At 45.3% G+C, this 21682-nt stretch overlaps 1 protein-coding gene across 2 annotated transcripts in view; it reads right to left on the bottom strand.

The window, feature by feature from the left end:
• DEPTOR (DEP domain containing MTOR interacting protein) overlaps positions 1-15582 on the bottom strand; it is a 78140-nt gene extending 62558 nt beyond the window's left edge. Inside the window, exons 1-2 of one of the 2 annotated variants that reach the window (XM_075023867.1) lie at positions 15514-15582; positions 15244-15339 (exon numbers count right to left, since the gene is read on the bottom strand). In XM_075023867.1, coding sequence (XP_074879968.1) covers positions 15244-15329 — 86 coding nt within the window. In that variant the 5' untranslated portion in view covers positions 15330-15339; positions 15514-15582. Of the gene's footprint in view, positions 1-15243 lie in introns of both variants that reach the window. The other variant, XM_075023866.1, reaches the window with a different exon arrangement.
• Positions 15583-21682: the final 6100 nt, after the last annotated feature.

The following is a 21682-nucleotide window of genomic DNA, read 5'->3' as shown; positions in this document are numbered from 1 at the left end:
GGGCCAGCACTGTGCCTTTACACAGACTCAGGTACTCACCTACCATCGGTGTAAATGACCCAACACTGTGTGTTAATCCTAAATTCAATTCATTTACTCAAGACGAGCCTTGACATCACATGTCCTGAAGAAAGGCAGGATCTGTAGGAACGTGGGTATGGTTGCTCCTCAGATGGTGTTGACAACCACAGTTGGGCAGATGGACCACGGACACTTCTTCTTGTAGCTACCCAGACACGTGGAGGCATGCTAAAGAGTATGCCAAGGTTTACTCCATTACTTGCCCTGGTTATCAAGGCACAATACAAACAGTGCCAATTAGGTCTTAATTTGAATGTAACTACAATGAGCTTTCTGAATGCTGAACTCTGCAAGATTTCACTCCATACGTAAGTAGGCTGTGCATATATGAACTGCTGAAACTGCAAAAGACTTGTGGCCACTGAAGGCATGAAATCATTGATCAAGTGGCCAATACTTTTCTGTGCCTTCTTCCACAGGTCTGTCATTTTCTGAGGTGGAATACTGATATTTTACATGAAAAGATGTGCTGCATATAGTCTTCAGCCTGCAAGCAAAGTGTCACAATTTCCAGTCCACTAGAACTTTTCCTTAGCCACTATATATTTAAATAAATTCTTCTTTCTGTGTTTACTGTGCTTCTCCTAAACAGTTTACGCAATCCTTTTTTCTTCCTCCTGTGCCCCAGTAATGTACTTCCCAAGAGTACCGTTGTTACTGGCCTCATATAAACTCAGATGTTCCATATTCATCAGAAAAGAAATCAACACAGAATACAAACATATTTCATGTGAAAGTACGTAGGATACACTGTTTCAGCTGGTGTTGATTTACAGATTTAACAAAAAAATGTCATATGAAGTTCTTAATATATTAGTTTGGAGCAGCTCTGTAGCCAAAGTGAATGCAAGCAATTATCTTTCAACCACCACTGTTTGATTCATTACAGTAGGCCCAAAGTATAGCACTCAGAAAAACCACTGCTTTACAGAAACCTAAAATGATTGGATTTTCCCTGTTATGAAATATTTTTAAAGGATCTAGGCCTTGCAGCATTGTGATAAAGCACAACAGCATACAGAGAAAGCAAAAAATCTCATTGCTTTGTGCATGTTGAAAGAGGTATTATTTTCAAAAAGGCGGGATAATGGTTGGGCACATGCCTGATTTAATCACGTCTTTGATTGCATCTGTGGAGGCAAGGGAATATACCTTCCAAATGGATTATCAGATAAGACATGCCCCTCCAAGGGAAGAAAGTGTTAACAGTTCGAAAACCTTCTTCCCTCAACATGAGACTGAAAATCCACCTTCTACAAGCAAAGCTAGAGCTGCAGGACTTTGGAAAACCAGGAATTTATGCACACAAATAAACTCCCAAACTGGGCCCTTTGTGCACAGTGTCAGAGCATCTGAGAGTGCTTGATCTGTTTGCTGAACCGCCATGCAGGCAGTGAGAACGGAGGAGCAGGTGGTTTGCCCTGAGATTACTGTTCCTCTTGTAGTGCCAGCACGACATAGCCAGCAGGTTTCTGGCACTAACGTGATCTATTGGCCTTCCAGCATGTATTGCTCTGCACACTGCCCCCAGCCTTTTCTCTATTCTCATCCTTCAAGGACTGATATAAAACCAGTATGTATGTCCTACATATGCGGTTGGTTTCTGTCCCCCAAGAGCCTAAGAAATGGATCTACAGATAACCTCACAGACACCCTGAAAATCTCTCTTGGTGGCAGGAAGAGTGGTGATGTTGACATCTCATGAATCTCACATGATCTGTGGTAAAATCCTGGCCTGACTGAAGACAGTGCAGTCAAAGGAATCAGGTTCTCACCTTCACATCTGCATAAAAAAAAATCAGTTGAAACAGAGAGATTTCAAAAGTTCTTGGGCATTCATTTGGAAGTGGATACACTTCTCATCCTTAAATTTGCTTGAAAGGCTGGACAATGTGAAAGGAGTGGTACTCTCCACCACTGCATTCATTGTACAAACTAACCCAGCTGATTTTGCACTGAAATAGGTTAGGAAGTATTCTCACAAGCCCTCCCACCAGTGCAACTGAGTGAATAATAACCTCTGGTTACCAGCCAGTAGCAAAATGCTGATAATATCAGCCACTACAGCTTAAAGAGGACATCACACTATGCCTTCATGAAATATAGAGTAATTCATGTTGGAAGGGACCTCTGGAGGTCATCTGGTCCAAAGTATACTGAAAGCATGTCCAGTTAGTACTAAGTTGCTCAGGGTCATGTCCAGGCAAGATTTTAGTATTTCCAAGCTTCTCCGGGCCCCTATTCCAATTTTTTTACTTACCCTTATGGTGAATAATTCTTTCCAAATTTTGCCTACTGCCTCTTGTCCTATCCCTGTGCACCTTGGAGAAGACTCTCCCCCTGTTTCCCTACACCTCCTCGTTTAAGCAGTTGCCAGCACTAAGATCCCCCTGAGCCTTCTCTTCTCTAGGCTGAGCAGACCCAGCCCTCAGCATCTCCTCGTACATTGTGTGCTCCAGCCCTCCCCCATCCTGAGAGCCAGCCCTCCTTAGGGCTTGCTCCAGTGCGTCAATGCATTTCTTGTACGAAACCACCTTTTTGCTGTCTATTTTCGATAACTGCATAATTTTGCATAAATTAAGGTTGAGATAATAAGCTTTTAATAAACCTTGTTTTATTTCTTTTTGTTCAGTGTGCTTTTAAGAACCTACTTTCATTGCCTTGTCTAATTAGACAAGCAGCAGTATGATACCAATGGCTCCTATTATGGAGCCATTTTTCTTGTCACAGAGATCTACGTATTAATTTAACCTTATCTATTTCTACCATTTCCCAAAAGACTTGAAAGGTCTGAGTTTGTCCAAATGCTATTAGTTTTGAAAATACTTTAATTGTCCACAAGTCTTTAAGCTTCTCGGCCCAAACAATTCTCAAAATGGTATTTGTACAATCTCTTTTGGGATTTGTACATGATAATGCTACTTTTAGCTTCTTCGCACTACAATTTCCCCTGTTTGCACTGACCAAGCAGCAAAATAGCAGTTTAAGGTAGGAGTTATTCTTTCTACATCTTACTAAAAATAGCTAGAGGAAAGTATAAGTTAATTACATCCTGAGCATCAGGAAACAATTAACAGCTCTCTATTATATCATCCTGATTTCTAAGCTATACAATTATATGCTACTGCAGAAAAGGATGTGTGATTACCAAGAGAAGGATCTTTTCTGCAAAAAATGAAAGGCAATTGTTCCACCGCTGGCAATCAGCACTAAAATAATGCTTAGCTAATATCTTTTCAGAAGTCATTTCCATTATTTGCAATCCTAACTTTGAGTGACGTGTTTGCCATATGTTGTCAGCTTCTCCTCCTAAAGAGGATGAGCATAAGTGCTGGACTCTGATTCTTCAGACAAGCACTCACAACTTCAGCTTCCTGTGAATATTCTGCAATACTCACTGGAATTAAATTAAAAATCATTGCTTTTATGAACCATATTGTAATTATGCCTTGTGTTTGGTTTGCGTCTTAAATCAGAGCTGAGAATGGCTTGCGAAAACACAAAGGAATACACAGGCTTGCCCTAAGCAGCCTCAGCGCTTTTAAGACATGAGTAACATGAAGAGCAACAGATAAAACATACGAACACTTCTTTTTAACTCCTGCTGATAAACTCATTTGGCCCAACATGCAGGAAAGCGGTGCATACACAGAGTCAGTGGATTGCACAACAGTTCAGCTGAACACTAATAGAAACATTACAGCAATATACCTGTTTTGGCAATGGCCCTTTGTGTGAGAAGCAATGAAACAAACCCACATAAACCTCCACAACTCCAAGTCAAAGGCCACTGTGCTAGATGGTAGCTGTGCTACTGGGGGTGGGAGAATCTTCCCAAACCAGGCTCCATAAATGATAAACATGATAGTGCTGCTTATCAGCAGAAGAACTTTGGTCTCTGCAGATTCCTGGTGCAATGCACCTCCAGGAGAGCCATACTTCTCTCCCAGAAAGTTCAAGTTCTGTTCCAAGTTCTCTTACCTTATCATCTTACACCTCAAGGTTTCTTCTATGCACTGTCCTTGACAAACATAATTTTGTCTGGCTCTTATTTATCTGGAATGCTCTTGGAAAGATAATTTCCACAGCTCTTGATCTCAATAAGGTTGCCCATCTCCCTCATTCCTTCCACTGCCTCCACCTCTTCCGTCACATCAAACACAGTATTACCATGCTTATCTTCACTTTCAAGCTCCCACCTTTGCTATCACCGTCTCTCAGGTGGTGTTGGCTTTTGCTCTGACTGGCCATTTAGTTCCAGTTTTGCCATTTGGTTTTAAATCTTCAAGCGAGCATCTTTGTGCTTGCTGCCTTAATACACAGGAGGCACCCTCACCCAAACAGCCACAGAGCTGTCTGGATGTAGTCCCCCAAATCCCGTCCAGCATTGCTACCATCTCCACCAAAACCCTGACATCTAAATAGCGGGTTGGGCAGGGGAAGAATGGATGAAAGGGGTGAGAAGGGGCTCCTGGCCTGGCAGAGTTGTGCTTTAACATCAGGGTTTGCCTCCATGAGAAGCCAATCTCACTATAGGGTCCCCCAGTAGAAGGGGGGTCTGTGGGGGTCCTCACCCCCGACCCCAGGCCAGCTGACCTTACCCTTTGCACTGTCACTGGTGCTAGTTTGAGATGACGGTAACCTGGCTGAGCTCCCCAGACCGCTCACCATGGGGTCAGACATGCACCAATGCAGCAGCACCGGGCCAAGCAGCAGGAGCCCCGATCCAGAGGAGCCGGGCTGCCCTGCTCTGCAGCCGCAGCTACACACATTGGCTGTAAAACCCACAGCGTGACTTACAGTCCACCGGTTCTCCACAGAAACCAGAAAACTCGCATTTGTCTGCAAATCCCTGTGACACAGCTGTGGTAGCCCATGTAATCACCCACACAATTGCAAGGAAATGGAGAATTATGGCCTTGTCGTGTGAAAATCAGCTTCTGTATTTGCTCTGAATTAGCAAGCCCAATCAGGCATATTTTTTAATTATTCGTAAATGCACCTTTGAGATCTGAATGCATTTACTTGATCGAGGCACTGCTAAGAAGCAAACTATGAAGACTGTAAAATTATAGGGCTGATAATTAAGGTACGGGGTTACATTCTGAAGTAGTGCTGTCACATTGGCAGCACTGTGATGTGCTGGTCATATAAATTACATAGTACAAATTTCAAAACATATGAAATGTCAGTAATTGTCTCTATTCATGCACAATACCCTGACAAGAGTGCAGAAGTAAAGTTAAAAACCTTGAAAGAGAAATAATGTAGGAAAACTGCAAACATAGTTTCTCTTCCTATCTGGTAACAACATGTGCATTGGGCATTTAAACTCAACATGATTTTTATAATCTGTCTTCTACTGGAGTCTGAATTTTTTTAATGGGAATCCAGCAAATGTTTAACCCACGTTGAGTTTAGGCAAATTAAGCACTGAGGGGGTGGCCAAGCAAACCCAGCAGTGGCTGCTGCCACCATTCCCTCTCTCTCTGTCCTTGACCATGCGTTTCTGCCGGCTCCCTCACTCCAGTGCTGGCACTGATCTGACCTCATGCTGAGCCTGTTTAGAAAGTTAAATTTTTCTTATTTGGCTTCAGCTGCTTTAGTTGCCTGAACTTCTGATCCCAGACAAATGCCAGTGCACAGTGCGACAGAAGTGATAAGAGCAGGGCAGTAGCAGACTGCAGTTAGACCTGCCATATCAGAAAACCGCAGCCTTAAACTGTAGTTCAGTGACGTGGAGTAAACCAGCACCCATTTCCCCCCCCCCCCCCGCACTTCTTCAGAGAAACCTTTTATGTGGTCATGTGGTAAATTGGTTTGTAAAACTGACCCAACTGAAATATCAGCCATCCAAAAGCCCTGCTGATCACTTCCCCAGTGCAGGTGTGCTGGTTTTGCCTGGGATAGAGTTAATTTTCTTCATAGTAGCTGGTATGGGGCCATCTTCGGGGTTTGGGCTGGAAACAGTGTTGATAACACAGGGATGTTCTAGTTATTGCTGAGCAGTGCTTACACAGAGCCAAGGCCTTTTCTGCTCCTCACCCCACCCCACCAGCGAGCAGGCTGGGGGGGCACAAGGAGTTGGGAGGGGACACAGCTGGGACAGGTGACCCCAAATGACCAAAGGGGTATTCCAGACCATAGGACATCATGCTCAGCACATAAAGCTGGGGGAAGAAAAAGGAAGGAGGGGGATGTTTGGAGTGATGGCGTTTGTCTTCCCAAGTAACCATTACACATGATGGAGCCCTGCTGTCCTGGAGATGGCTGAACACCTGCCTGCCGATGGGAAGTGGTGAAAGAATTCCTTGGTTTGCTTTACTTGTGCATGCAGCTTTTGCTTTACCTATAAAACTGTCTTTATCTCAACCCGTGAGTTTTCTCACTCTTACCCTTCTGATTCTTTCCTCCATCCCACCAGGGAGGAGTGAATGAGCAGCTGTGTGGTGCTTCGTTGCCAGCTGGGGTTAAACCACGACAGCAGGTTACCGTATGGTGATGGTCCAGAGATGCTTAAGCCAGTCTAAAGCAGCGGAAGCACAGAGGAGGGAACCAGGAGGCAGAAAAACCTATGTTGGTGTGGGTACAAGAAAGAGAAGACCACTGCTTTCAGTGGCAGTACTAGCTGGAAGTTTTAGCTGTCCAAACTATTAGCCCCTCTCTGCCTCTCTAGCTCCAGGCATACCTGGATCCCTGTGTAGCTGTACCATGACAAAAAGAGCCCTGCTGAGGAACAGAGAAATAGATGTAACAGAAGCAGACCTGCCCGAGGAGGCTCCTTTGACTTCACAGGTTTCTCTAGAGCCTGAGTGAGCTTGTGACACAGTCTGTGGGTTATCTTTTCCCTTTCTCCATGCTTCCACGCAACTCAATGCTTCAGGGTTTTAAAAAAATAACAAAGTAAGATTGCACATTATTGTACTTCCACTCCTGCTATAGCACCCTCCTGGCAGTGTAGGTTTAAATATTTTATTTTTCTTTAACTCTGCAATCAGTTTTATTCTTTCTGCTGCAAGGAACAAAAGTATATTCACAATACAGTCATTTCTCCTTAAGGCCACAGGAAAAATGTGGGATTCAAGGGAAAGGTCAAATCTCCAAACAGTTAAAAAAAAAATTTTAAAAAGGCATTACTGTTAATATTTATGAAACTGATTAAAAATCCCTTCTCAGCTTTCCTTCTGCTAGCTAGTGAAGGCAAACTGCCTTTGTAGATCTGTCTCTCCATTCTATTATAATACGAATAGTCTTAGTTGAAGCAGTGTAACTAAAGACCCTTGTAAGCCTGTGTTCAAATAGGTTTAAACTGTATTTAATTCCAGTGGTTAATACATTAAAATTGTTTAAAATATGTGGTTTATAAGTCCTGCTCTTGCTTAAGAAAAGAAAACCAGGAACAACCCATGACTAACATGTGAAGTGCATCCTTCACTCAACGAATGGCAGTGGTTCTGCCGAGACCTGAAGCTTTGCAGTTTCTGTCTTTATTAACCTTTACAGCCTCGATGCAGTTTTTCTTCAGGGACCAAGTACACAAACCAAACCTGCTTAGCTCTTGCTTCTTACCCAGCCTTTCACCCCTTTGCCAATTCTTCATCAGTTAGTTTAATCTCTTCCCACAAAAGTTTATTTTGAGGAGATGACTGTATTCAACCCTGGCCTTGAACACAGGAAAAAAAGTATCTTTCATTTAGCAAAAGGACTCACACAAGCCTGCTCTGAAAGGAAGAAAGAGGCAAAAGTGCTAACCACAATACAAGTGTTACGAAAATAAAAAAGACTAAGTGGCAAGAAAGATAGAAAGACCCAGAGCCTCAGGAGGGAATGTCTGTTTCTGAGAGCAGATCCTAAGCCAAGAGCTACCACCCAAGCCAGCACTCAGTGCCTGGGCACTTAGTGATGGGGATGACGAAGTCTATGTCAGGAACTTAGCTGGACTGTGGAGAAGCTCACGTTTGCTGCTGTGACAATATCCTTCACTTTCTTAAGTTTTACATCACAGAAAGTACTGAAATTCTTTAAGTTTTACATTTCAAAAAGTACTGGAGTCTACAGGTATAAGAAATACCTCAATTAAAATGAAATGCACAAATGCACTGATTCCTTCCTAGTCCTTGTCCATTTATTCAATAGTGAAAGCTGGTTGGCCTCCCTCCTGGCTTGTCTGGTCTCTCACTCTACAGATGTGACTGTGGAGGGAGAAAAGAGCGGATCCTTTCCTGAACATGGTACCCAGAACTCCTGACCCATCCCGGCACACACAGTACCACCTCTCCATCTCCACATTTGGGAGGTATTGTTCTCTGCGCTTTTGGGATGCCACGCTTGAGCTCAGTGTCTGACCTCCCAAACCAGAAATCCCAATCCTGACAGAGTCCCACTTTGGTTCCCCAAGTCTGGCAGCTCCACACAGACCTTCCCTCACCAGCCAGAGCCCGCTACTGCTGCAAGAAACTGCTACGAATTGCAGCCAAGATTTGTGTTGCAAGGACTTTATTTTTCTTCAGAGCATACAGTGCCTACCCTTGCCACGACCTGATAAATAGCTCAAATTCCTAAGCGCTATTGCTACACAAATAGTAAATAATAATGACAAGTGATAGTACTTCTTTGTCATGGTGCCAGCCTATGGCCACTGCCCCCACAGGAGCAGGGATCGTGTAGTAAATGCGAAGCTAGATTGCTTTTGGCACATTAATTCTGCCCTCCCTGCACGAGCATCAACATCAAAACAGTTTCCTTCACCTGTTCATGGGCAGCTCCTCCAACATAAAATAAATAAAAATATTCTTGCACATGCTACACACATCCAGGATCCTTTGCTTGCCTGCTGATCTCTGCTAACCTGAGACAAAAGTTAATGATTGACTCCATCTGGAATGGAATACATAAAATATACAGCACAAACCACCCGTACAACATCCGCCTTCTTGTGTACATAGCGAAAGAGCGATCGCTATTTGCACATGCATTGTTAACTACTTGATCTCTGAGTTGTGTTTGAGGAAAGCTGCTGATGGGAACGAGTGAATTATTAAAAGGCATAGCTTAAAGGAAAGAACTGAGCAAACAAAAGCCTTACGTCTTGATTTCTACAAATGCTGAATAGCCACAAATTTTACTGAAGGACATGAGAAACTGAGATTCCTGGCCCCAAAATCATATACATATACATACACATATACATATACGCATATATATGCATGCTTATGTATACCTATGGGACTTGATGCCATTAAAATTAGTACAAATGGGCAAGATTGAAACACATGAGAAGGTGCACCAGGTATCAAAGATTCTAGAAAAAATGAACATATAAATTTGAGAAGCACATGCTTTTTCTAAAATTAAAATAATTTGTATTAATTAAAATATATAATTGAAAGTGTTGTGATAGGGTAGAGTTAGTGGGAAACTTCTTGATTTCACAACACTTCATTTTGCAGCTCTACCAACCTTCACTTTGAAACCTTTCTTTCAGTGTATTACTCTGGTGGAACCTCACAGAGAAGATATTGCCAATTTTTTGGTTGCTTGATTTTGGAAAACAAATTAATGAAAGTGAAATTATTTGGACAGAGAGTTCTGGAGCACTCTGTTCCACAGAGATCTGATGATACAATCTCCTTTGTCCTATCTGCCCTGAAGAAGTCAGCAGACAAGAGCCTTCTCAAGTGAGACAACTGAAAACTACTTTTTTCAGGGTTACCTTTGAGCCCGATCAGTAGCTCTTGGCTAAGGGAAATGCAACCACTGGTGGAGAACTAAGGAGGTTGCAAGAACAAGGTGCAGGGGGTAGAAAAACACAACATCCCTTTAGGTGGAAGTACAATATTGGATTGGCTTAGGCAGATTACAAAATCTCATCTTAATGAGTTCTGTCTCTAAAAATGGCATATAGGTTTGTTTGACATCTGAAGATCAGTGAGGACCTGACTTGAGAGGAAGTGACCTCTAGACAATTTTGTATCTTAAATCCTTACGTTCCTTTGAGCGTACAAGCTTACACAGTTGTAGTAGTGCATCATTAGAGTGTTAACATACTTTCGAACATAGTGATAGCATTTAATAAATTATGGAACTATATGGTTAATATTTTTCTATATTATAGCAATACATTAGCGGTAAGGCTCTCTTGATTATATTCCTCTAGAAACTGTTACTGTTAATGTGCCCTGGGTTCTTTCCACCTTAGAGTGCCAATGAACTTTTGAACCTTACCACTGTGAAAAAGGTTGACTATTTATTGCTCAGAATAAGAAAAACATTTATGGACCTGTAGGTGCTATCACCCTTCAGAAGTTAATGACTCTGAAAGTTATGCACTCCAATATGTTAAGAAGTTTTCTTAAAGTGATAATCTTCCTGAAGTGAGACCTTTGGAAGACCAGTGAATACTGGTTTTGACATGTCTTGCAGCTTCAAAACGTATAGCTGTTTACCGTGTAAAACCTCTTTTGTAAGATGAAACTCATATAAAAACTCTGATAAAAAGGCAAACAAATTTCTGTTGAACCATATCTTGCATTTTGTCTCTTCTGAAAGAAAGAAAAATCTCTAAGGAACATGCTTCCTATTTCCCTAAGCAGAAAGAAAGAAGATGCTGAATTATAAGAACTATTCTATCAAAACCACTGGCTTATCTAACAAGTTTCCTAATTATTTACCCAACTATTTAACATAAGTGTGAATCAGCAAAGGTGTTGCTTCTTGTAAAGGCTGGTGATAAAGAGGTATCCAAAAGTCTGCAGAGACATTAAATGTCATTCAAGTTACACCTACTACAGAGAACTGCACCATACATACAATTGCAATTTCTGATTTAAAAAAAAAAAAAAAAAAAAGGTGCTCTTTTAATATTGTTGTTCGGACAACTGAAGCCTGAAGACACCCTGAATGACTAGGCATATTTTCTGCAAGAAATGAGGGACTCTTGGAAGATGTACCAGATTTTGGTGACAATCTGGCATCAAGAACCAGTTAGCAGACAAGCAAGATTTCAGACGCCCCTGACTTGTAAGACAGGCAGCCAGCATGTATATCAAAACATGCCCATTGAAACTGCTTTTGGTTGCCAGAGGCAAGAGTCAGCTCTAACTAAGTTAATGCTCAAACTCAGGCAGAGATACTTTAATCCTTCTCCCAAACAGTGCTGAAATGGGCACAATCTGTTGCCTTCGACGGGGAGGGAAATGAGCCTGGAATCGCTCTGCTTCTGATAAAATTCTTGTTGACTTCGGTAGTGCTGTTCTACGTTCCCATTATTATGCTTCCAACAATGACTATCCAAAGCACTAAGGCTGTGACACCCTCCTTCAGGCACAGCCAGCGACACAGAGGAAGCTCAGGGCCATTCGCTTCCCTGGGGCTGCCCCCAGGCAAGTGTTTGCAGGCAGGGACGTAGCAGTGGGGGGGGAGGCTTCCAAGGGCTCTCCCAGCGCCAAGGAAGCTGAAGGGCCCGTGAGCCTCCCGAGCAGAGCTCGCAGTTTCTTCAGGAGACGGGTCCATACCCCTCACTTGTAATTTACGGAGCCTTTTAGGGGCAGCTCTGTTGCAGGCATCCTCCAAAGAGCGAGCTATAGGGTCTGAAAGTTATGCACTCCAATATGTTAAGAAGTTTTCTTAAAGTGATAATCTTCCTGAAGTGAGACCTTTGGAAGACCAGTGAATAGAACAGCTATAGGGTCTCTGAAACTGCAGCAGAACAGAGGGAAGAGCTGGGGGTTTGGGTGTTCGGAGCTGTCAGGCAGTTTGTCCTTGCAGGGCTGTCGGTGCCTGGAAAGCCCACAGCTGGATCGTGCCCATCGCAGCTCTCGCCTTGCTCCTCCTAGTCTTCTGCGTGGCAGAGAGAAGCTGCCAAAGGGTCTGTCCTGAAGTGCCACACTGCTGAGATCTTTTGCTTTGTTTCATGGCTGTCAGCTTGATAATTAAAAGGCCTATCAAGAGCTAAACTTCAGAGGTCCTCACTTTAAAAATTATGTTCCCATTAACCAAAAGTAAGAGCTAGTTAGGTATTCACTCAGCCAGCTACTGGGGTTAGAGGCAGAGGACACTACTGAATGTAAAAACTTACCACATTAGCTAAAATACAGCTCAAGGTCCTGTTTCTTTTTCCATAAATCACGCCACCCATGGACCAGGATTTACATCACTGCTTCAACTCCCACAAACTGCTCATGACTGAAGCTGGTGGGTGCAAGCCCAGAGCCAGCATTTGCCAGCTGACGTAGCACACACCGGGGCAGAGGCTCCTGACCTCGCAAAGGAGAAATACAGATCACAAGCAACTGAAGGACAGTAACAAGAAGGACAAAACTCTTTGGCCTCCTCCTCTCCCTCCCCTAGCCAGCCTGCACTTGCCTGGGGAGGGGAAGGGGGCACAAGGCTTCCATCCCCACTGCCAGCGCTGCCACGTGCAAAGCCAGGCTTGCCCAGGTGCTGCTCAGATGAATTCAGCCCTTACTGCATGAAAAAATCCCTGCCAGAGAGGGACAGATGTGCAACAAACAGGCCACAGGAATGGGGGCTATGAGGCAATGTGTGAGGCTGGGGTGAGACTGGCAGTAGGAACTTTGTAAGGAATTTAAATTGAGCACCTCTCATAAGTATTTGAGTTTGGGCACATGCACTGTTTGGTCTAGTACAGGAGTGCTTTAAATACCTACATTCGGTTGGCTTTGTGTAAGCAACACCATGCTCACAGTTTCGTTTTACACTTTTACTCCTAAGTGTTCATCTTGCAGTATGCAACACTTGCTCATATGCACTTTCACCCAAATACACACATAATCACCTGTCTGGCTGCATCACTCCCGCTGGGGGCATATCTGGCATTTGTAAGCATCACTAAGAATAGAGTACAGTATGTTTCCTTGAGTGCGTGTGCTGGTTTTCTATCATCTGTTTGCCTGCCCCAAAGGCCGCTGAGATAGCCTGTCTTTGATCCTGAAAATCCTCCACAATTTCATTTAGACTTAACAATTATATACCTTTCTTGGACAGGAAAAGAGAAGCTTTAAATGCAGGGTTGGTTAAAACTTGTCTACCGGCCAGTTTTCTATTGCGTATTTGGTGGCTTTTATGGTCTGGAAAACTGAAGACAACTAACACTTTGCATAGAGTATCCTGACAGAGAAACAGAACAAAGCTAACAAAACACTGGGGGAAGAGAGACAATTTTGGGTGCAGTTTCACAAGACGGTTCCAGCTGACCCAACAGCTCACTGCTGCCAAAATGGGAGATGTTGCTTCTTCTCCGCTACCTCCTCTTCCTGCTCCTGGCTCCACATTCCCACCACCTATCTTCTGTGGGTTCCGGCAGTCAGCAGCTCAGAAAACTAACTGACCTACAGCATCGCCGCATTGGATCTGCTCCCAGGAAGGTGCAAGAAGTATGCAAGCGGCATGAGGGAGGAGGTGGGACTACACAGTCAGGAGTGGGGAGTAGGAAAAGGGTCAGGGAGAGAGTGGATCTCCCCATTCAGCAGTAGCTAGACATGATGCAGGCTGAGCTGTTCATGAAACCACAGTCCAAGGAGATCTAGGCCACTTCCTACAGATCCGCAAAGGACTGTCCATAGGTAACTTCACAGGACGGGGAATAATTATTTTGTATCTGTAGATAGTCCTGCCCCAAAACAGCACCATATTTCATTACCTTAATAAATCAGATGACAAATGTCATGCTTGATTGTGAGACTAATGAGCTGATTCCAGGAGCCAGATTTGTTGAAATTTCCTCAGTCTTCTCCTTCCCGAAAGATTGCAAAGCTTTTGCTTTTACATTTAACTATGAGGGGTATAAAAATATTAATGTGATCTTAATAGAAATGTTGTATTAGCCTTCGATCTTCCAACTTCTAGTGAGATAAATTAAGAACAGCAGGATTCTTATCAGGCACTTGGATGAACAATTCTGCACTAAGTCCACCATGCAGAGCCTGTGTGCCGGTGCACCCTGTCACCCTAGGTTTCACTTCAGGCTACTTTGAAGAGGAATCTCAAGCTTAGAGCACACACTGGTGTACTGGAGCCAGACCACTAAAACAACTTTTACCCCCCAAACACAGGTATCACTGGTGTGCAACACAAGGTGTCAATGGTCCTCACCATGTGGATCCGACCAGTAACAATGTCAGCGTCTGTACTAGCAGCAATAATGGCACCTCCTAAATCAAGCAACATTTCTATCATTTTGCAGCGTTTGTCCGGCATTTGAGCAAAAAGTTCAAAGAAAATTCAAGCAAAAACTACTGGGAGAATATTTCTACAGTCTCTTTCTAGCTACACATATAACACATGATAAAAATAGGATTTTTCTTCCTGAATCACAAGATGTTCCATCTACAAGCTGAAAGTCTTAAAATTTCTTTTTCTCCTCTGTAGTGTATGGGTACAGATGGCACACTAAATACATCACAGAAATTAAAAATTAACTGAGTCAGGCATTTTTGTTAACGGTTTCTGTGCTGTGCACAACTCCAGTCACACAGCACTGTTAATTACTGCTGGCACTGACAGTAGGGATCCCCTTCCATCTGCTGGGACCAGCTGATGCAAAATCAAAACAAGCCCTCGGAAGAAGGAGCACCTCTGCAGGGTCACTGCCCGGCACCGCTGCGGGAGCCGGAGAGCACACGGCGTTTGTGCAGGAGCGGTTCCCCGCGCTCTGCTTATTTCTCGCTGGAGTGCTGAAACACTTTATGGCTTATGGTTTCTTGGGGTTTGTTTTTTTTTTTCCTCTTTAAAGATGCAACTGTCCCTCTGCATCGCTTGATCCCTTTAGCGATGCTGCAGCCTTTCCCCCAGACGCCTCCTATCCCACGCAGGGGAGCAAAGGTGCCCGGGGCAGAAGACCCCCGAGGCGGTGACTTACCTCCCCGGGCTGGCAGCGTCGGCTGCCACCTCCCCTCCTCCTCCTCCTCCTCCTCCTCTTCCTCCTCGCTGCGGAAAGCGGGGCCGGAGCCCGGGGACGCGCTGGAAGCAGGGCAGGTGCTCCGGTGCAAGGGAAGCCCGAGGGGACAGACCCTCGCCCTCCGCCCCGCAGATCCCCCTCCCGCCTTTCGGGGGGGGCCGCTGCCGACCCCCGGGTACGCGTCCCCGGCAAAGCGGAGCTGGTGGTTGCGGGGGGGGGGGGGGGGGGGGGAAGGCACCGCTTACCGGAGCTGCTCGCCGGTGAGCAGGACCTCGGCCATGTGCTCCAGCTCCGCCGCTTTCTGCTGCATGCTGCTCATGCCCTCCTCCATCGCCGCCGGCCTGCGGGCACGGCACCGCCGGGTGAGGGGGGACCGGGGACCCGCCGCCGCCCCCGGCCGCGCTGCCCCCGCTGGCAGCTCCGCGGGGCGCCTCCCGCCCGGCCCCGGCGGCCGCGGAGCCTTGTCGCCGGGGGTGGGAGGGCAGCGGCAGCCTCCCCCCGCCGCTTCGGCTCACCTGAGCGGGGCAGGTCACTTTTCCCCTCGGCAGGCTCGGATCCCCCCCACCCCCCACCCCCCCCCCCCCGCCCGCTTCCCGTGTTATTGTGTCACAGGCAGGCGGAGAAACACACGGCTGCGGCCGCCGCAGCCGCAGCCAGCCTCGCCGAGGCAGCAGCGTCCCCCCCCGGCTGTCACACGGCAGGGTCGGCGCTGCCGGCCCCCGCGGGAAGGGGCCGGCTCCCCGCCGCCGGCTGCCAGACGAGCGGCGGCCGCCTCGGCTCCCCCCACCCCGGCCCCGCCGCGGCGAGGTCAGCTCCGCCGCTCCCCTCCCCGCCTGCCCCGGGGCCGGGGCAGACGGCGGCGGCCGCGCACGGCGGAGCGCAGCCCTCCCTCCCTCCCGCGACTCCCTTCCCGCGGGTGCAAAGACCCCGCGGCCTCTCTCCCCCCCGGGGGGGGGACACCGGCGGTCGGGAGGAGCCGGGCGGGCGGGGGCTGGTGGGCGCTGGGCCGCCGGCTCCGCTGGGATGCTGCTGCAGCCCGCTCCGGTAGTGCGAGCTGCGCCTTGGCAGTTCTCCTCAGCGATACTGGGGGTGTGGGGGGGGGAAGCCGGTCAGAGAGGGAGCTGTTGGTCCGGATTTTCACCCTCAAAAACTGCTGCTGCCCTCCTGCTGTCCGGATTTCTGTTCATCTGCTACCCGGGGGTTATTTTCAGACACCGGTCCCCTGCCCACCTCACCTCTTTGTCTCCAGGTGACGGCGGATGCAGAATTCTTGGGAGGGCAGAGGAGCATTTAGTCTTGGCGGTGGGAAGTGAATTGCAAGGTCGTGAGCACTGCTTGTCAACGTTTTTGATGGGGGAAAAAAAAAACCAAACCAGCCTTTTTTAAAAAAAGTCCTGGAGGCATCGTCTGCAGTGGTCCAACCACGGTCTTCATTTACAAACACGTGCAATTAAGATATACCTTGATTGCCTACTCATTGCCTCTAGTTCTGCCCACACATACTCTGTGTGCATGGAAACCGCATGTGCTTAAATGTTTGCAATGTTGTCAGCATTTCAGGACCAAGACCATCGTTTCAGAACCAAGAGAAGAACTAAGAGGGAATCAAGTGAACCTAGTAGAAGCCAGGCTGCAGACAACGGGAAAGAGGTGGTTCTCTGCACAGTCCACAGTGGACTTGCAGTGTTTATTACCAAATGAGGCTCTGGATGGGAAAGAATGGACTTAGAGTCAAGGAAAAAATGGACAAGTACTCGGAAAGAAATCTACAGAGGGTTGCTAAGCTGACAGCAGCCACATCCAGCTCAGGAAATTCTCTGTGCTAAAAATAATTGGAAGCTAGGCAAGCACTTGTGAGATGTTTCATATGTGCTTTCCCTCCTGTTCCCTAAACATTATTTATAGCCACTTGTGAGATGAATACTGGACTAGATGGACCTTTGGTTCAACCCAGTATAGTTGTTTTAGTTGTTTCCTTTCATAGAATCATAGAATAACACAATCATTTAGGTTGGAAAAGACCTTTAAGATCATCGAGTGCAACCATAAACCTAACACTGCCAAGTCCACCACTAAACCATGTCACTAAGCACCACATCTACATATCTTTTAAATACCTCTGGGGATGGTGACTCCACCACTTCCCTGGGCAGCCTGTTCCAATGCTTGACAACCCTTTCAGTGAAGAAATTTTTCCTTATATCCAATCTAAACCTCCCCTGGTGCAACTTGAGGCCATTTCCTCTTGTCCTACTGCTTGTTACTTGGGAGAAGAGACCGACCCCCACCTCACTGCAGCCTCCTTTCAGGTAGTTGTAGAGAGCGATAAGGTCTCCTCTCAGCCTTCTTTTCTCCAGACTAAACAACCCCAGTTCCCTCAGCCGCTCCTCATTACACTTGTTCTCTAGACCCTTCACCAACTTGGTTGCCCTTCTCTGGACACGCTCCAGCACCTCCATGTCTTTCCTGTAGTGAGGGGCCCAAAACTGAACACAGGACTCGAGGTGCAGCCTCACCAGTGCCCAGTACAGGGGAACGATCACTTCCCTTTGTGGGTCTCAAAGACCACTAGAGATCCATGGGTGGCATAGGGAGAAAAACAGAATCTACCTTCACTTCATTCATGAAATGGGCTAGGAAGGACACCTTAGGACAGTGAACACTACAGCTTGAGCTTGCTTGCTGTAAATTCAGAAGACATGCGTTTAATCTGAATACTTGCAAACACCCTCTAATTCCACTCATACTGCAAACATACAAAGTACAGATTCACAGCACTGGAAACAAAAAGGGAATTGAAACAACTGTCTCATCTGACCTTATCTTTAGGACAAAGAATTTACACAGTAATTTTTATCAAGCACTTTATCACATGACTGAAGGAAAGACAATTTCAAGAGAATGTTATTGTACGTTGCAGACCATTTCTGGGTAAGCCTTCGGCTCCATCACCTGGGTTAGCCTGATTCAGCCGTTCACCACTACTAAAAGGGGAAACACTGTGCTTCTCGGCTCCGGCAGCACAATCTGAAAATGTGTCTTATGTCAGTTTTCTCACTTTTAGGACTTCTGCTTGCTGCAATTCAATTCACTGAACAGGCGGAAGAGCACTGCAAAGAGGGGAGTTTCTTCTGGGCTAGTGAGCAGAGCTGAGCAGATGGCTGTAGGGTCCAACAGGTGCCAGAGCTGACACCGAGGTGGAGTGGGACTGGGCAGCTGGGAGCAGGAACAAAAGAGGAGGAAGAGGGAGAGGAAAAGGGGGAAGAAACTTTGGGCAGTGACAAGCTATTGGCTTGACTCAGGGTGCTTGTGCAAACTGCAGCCTGAAATGCATAACTTTTCTTGCATATTCTTGCAGCTTGGAAAATGCAGGCCAGGGCAATTTCCTGCACTGAATTATTTAATGATTATACACAGCCATGTTTGCCTTTGTGCACTGATATCCCATTTGCAATTTGTTCCACATGTTCACAGTGAAATTTCTTACAGTTACAGTGTGCCTAAGAGGAGGGAATTAGGTATCAGGCACCCCAAACCTGCTGTCATCAAAAAATGGCTAATTAACACAACCCCAAAGGGTCACATCTCAGCCAAGAGCCAGTAATGAATTACATAAAATAACCTGGTTAGATGTTTGTATATTGTTTTTAGTATACAGACTGCTACAGAACATAAGGTCTAGCAAAAGATTAAGCTGTCTTGACCCTTCCTCCCAGGGGAGACTGGCTACCAAGACTAAGATGCTCCTCTAAGAGGTGGGACAGCATGTGCAGAGTCTGAAATCCTGACAGCAAGAGAGAGAGACATCTCTCCGAGGTAACCTCCGGGAAGTAGATTGATTTCTTTTTTATAGATATAGGATCAATTTTAGGAGTTGGTGTCTTTTTTAGGTATGAATACATGCTTGCATTTTACCTTAGCATGGCTGGAGTTAAGTGAGATGAAGGTAGCTAGCTAACAGTAAGGCATTCCTCAGCCAGGAGCATGACAGATCTTTGAGCTGGAGCCCTGGGACACTTTAAAACTCCTCCTCCACCACATCAAGAGAATAAGAAGGGCCCCATAGGCCTGGTGGAGAGTTGGTACCGCAGGCATGAGGGGAAGCTCAAGTGTCTTCCAGTGACTTTTGATGACGCTGGAGGCTCTCTGGCATGCAGTGAGGTATTAGGCTACACATTTCAACCCCCCAAGGTCATGATGCTCTGTGGAACATCATGCATGAATAGGGACATTGTATTAGAGTACTGGTTTTAGAAAACATTCTAGTAATTTGTATAAACTTTCTTATCTCACTGAGTAAATGCTCAAGTGGTGAAACGCTAAATATTTACATAGTGAAATAAGAATATTGCTTTCACTGCTTTAGAGTATATTGCATCTGTGGCCTACATTTTGACTTGATAAATTAATGTGAGATTTGATAAATTAGTTTTTTAGTCTCACTAATTAACTTTCCACAAGCTTATTTTAGCATGAGATATTCGCATAAAAAAACTACTAATATTCATGTGTGTACTTCTCATTTCTCCTATGGCATTGCTCCTGAGTCCCATATAAGGTTGTTTGTCTTTCCCTTGCTGGGATGACTAGAGCTTTTTAAACAGGAAAATGACAGACAAATCATTAAGGCATTGATCACCTCATGCAAAAGATGGCGAAGCACTTCAGGAAGAAAACACATTAGCTGGTAAGCTGTTTGATGGGTTAACAGCTTTGGTTTTCCTAACATCTTTTGTATAAGAGCCAGCATTATGTACACATCAAATTTAGAAATATTTGGTCCCTCTCTTACTGAGGAAGACAAATTCAAAATAGTTTTTTGGCTTTTAAGTTGGCCTTTCATTTAAGTAGCTCTTGCAACACTCACACAAAATGAGTGTGGGGTTTTTTTTCTATATTCCCATGCTTATTTGCAAAGAGCTGACTTGTCTTTGTGTTTCAACTGGTTCACTTCCTTAGCTCTAGAGGCCTGGCAAGGGGAACCAGAGGAACTACCAGGTATTGTCCAGTCTCCCCTCCTCTTTTCAGGGTATGTACAATAGTGTTTCCCATTCTTGGCAGTGCACAGATTACATTCATTGCTGCTTATTTGCTGCTCTAAGTTCAAACAATTTAAGTTGTCTGCTAGGAACCGGTCAGAAGAATCAGTGTTTGTGTGATTCAAAGGACTGAATGCATCTGGCCGAGCTAATTTTAGTCTTGTGATAAACCACAGGAAAAGTTAGTAAGTTTTCAGCAAAAAAAAAATCGGTATGTTTTAAACTTCTCTTTTTCTATTATAACATCCAAGTTCCTGCAAAGGCCACCATGATGAGATAACAGGAGGAATTTATCATAATCTGTCCAACATTTCAGCACTAGAGTGAGATTCATATCTGTTTAGATTCTTATATTTCTTGCAGCATTGACCTGGTAATTGTTATAACAGTGAGCTGAAGTGCAGAGAAAAAGGCATTTTGATCCTGAGATATGCAGAGACAATCTGAAAGGGACTTCCTAAGCCTGTCCTTACTCAGCTTTTCTATTTTGTGTTAAATGTTCAAACACTGACTGGGCCAGAGACAGTGAGATTCTTGTGCAGACTGACAGCTAAAGCATGACCAGGAGATGCGTATGTGTTTTAGTGCTTGCTCCTGTGAACACATAAATATTTTATGGAAACAAACAGCTTCAATAAGAAAAAAGATCAGAAATGCACATCAGACCAGCAGAGCCAGTAACTCAAGTTGATGGCATGGTCTGCTAAACCAGCATTTTGCACTACCCAGTGACAGTGATGTCACTTGTTCTATACACACAGGTCCCTCTACTTATCTATTATACCTGGAACATCTTCTATTTTCTCTTATTTCGTATATTCAGTAGTTTTGTAATAATCTCTAATTTTGAGCATCACAAAAATATCTACCTGTCAAAAAGCACCTGTAAAACTGGCAGCAACCTTAAATCTTTCCAGATTTCATATGTATTTCCAGTAGTTCTTTTTTGGTTTGTTTTCTCTCTATTTTATTTTGCATTTAACTGATAGCAATTACGTACTCATTCAGCCTGAGCTTTGTCTACATCGTATGATTAGCCCAGGTCGTAGTCTGGGACTCTTGCAGTATCCAGCTTAGTGCACTGGCTGGGAGGTGTGAGTCAGCTGGGAAGTGTGACTTAGAGCTGAAAAGGAACTGCTTTCTAAACCACATCTCAAGTGTGAAGACAACACCTACTAGCTAAGTGGTAAAAGCCAGCTTCTTAAGCTGTCCCCCAGCTACATCTCTGTTAATGCACAAGATCAAAAAGGTTAGCTTAAACCACCGTGGCTTGAACTGACGGTTTGACTCTGCACTGTAACCAGCCCTGAATGCTCAGGCGCTTTTTTTTTTTTTTCTCCTTTGAGAGGCGACACCTAAGAGCTGAGATTCAGTCTAAGACACTGTTCCTTACTAGTCCTTGGCTACATATTGCTGCTTCTCAGCCTGAGTTTCTGTTGACTGTTGCTCTTTCCACACTGCCGGTGGCGGAGCACACTCTGCTTTAGGCAATCTGGCTCTTCTGTGCCCTGGAGAGAGCACCACAGCAAGGCGTTGGGGTGGGTGGTGGGTACAAGCAGGCAGCATGCACGTTATCCGTGGATGCGTGGTTCTGGTAGCAGGAACAGATGCAAACAGTTTGACAGGATGCCAAATAGCTGCTGCC

The sequence above is a fragment of the Buteo buteo genome, chromosome 3 (genome assembly GCF_964188355.1).
Source record: "Buteo buteo chromosome 3, bButBut1.hap1.1, whole genome shotgun sequence".
Taxonomy (NCBI): Eukaryota; Metazoa; Chordata; class Aves; order Accipitriformes; family Accipitridae; genus Buteo; species Buteo buteo.
This window is presented reverse-complemented; position numbering and strand designations above follow the sequence as displayed.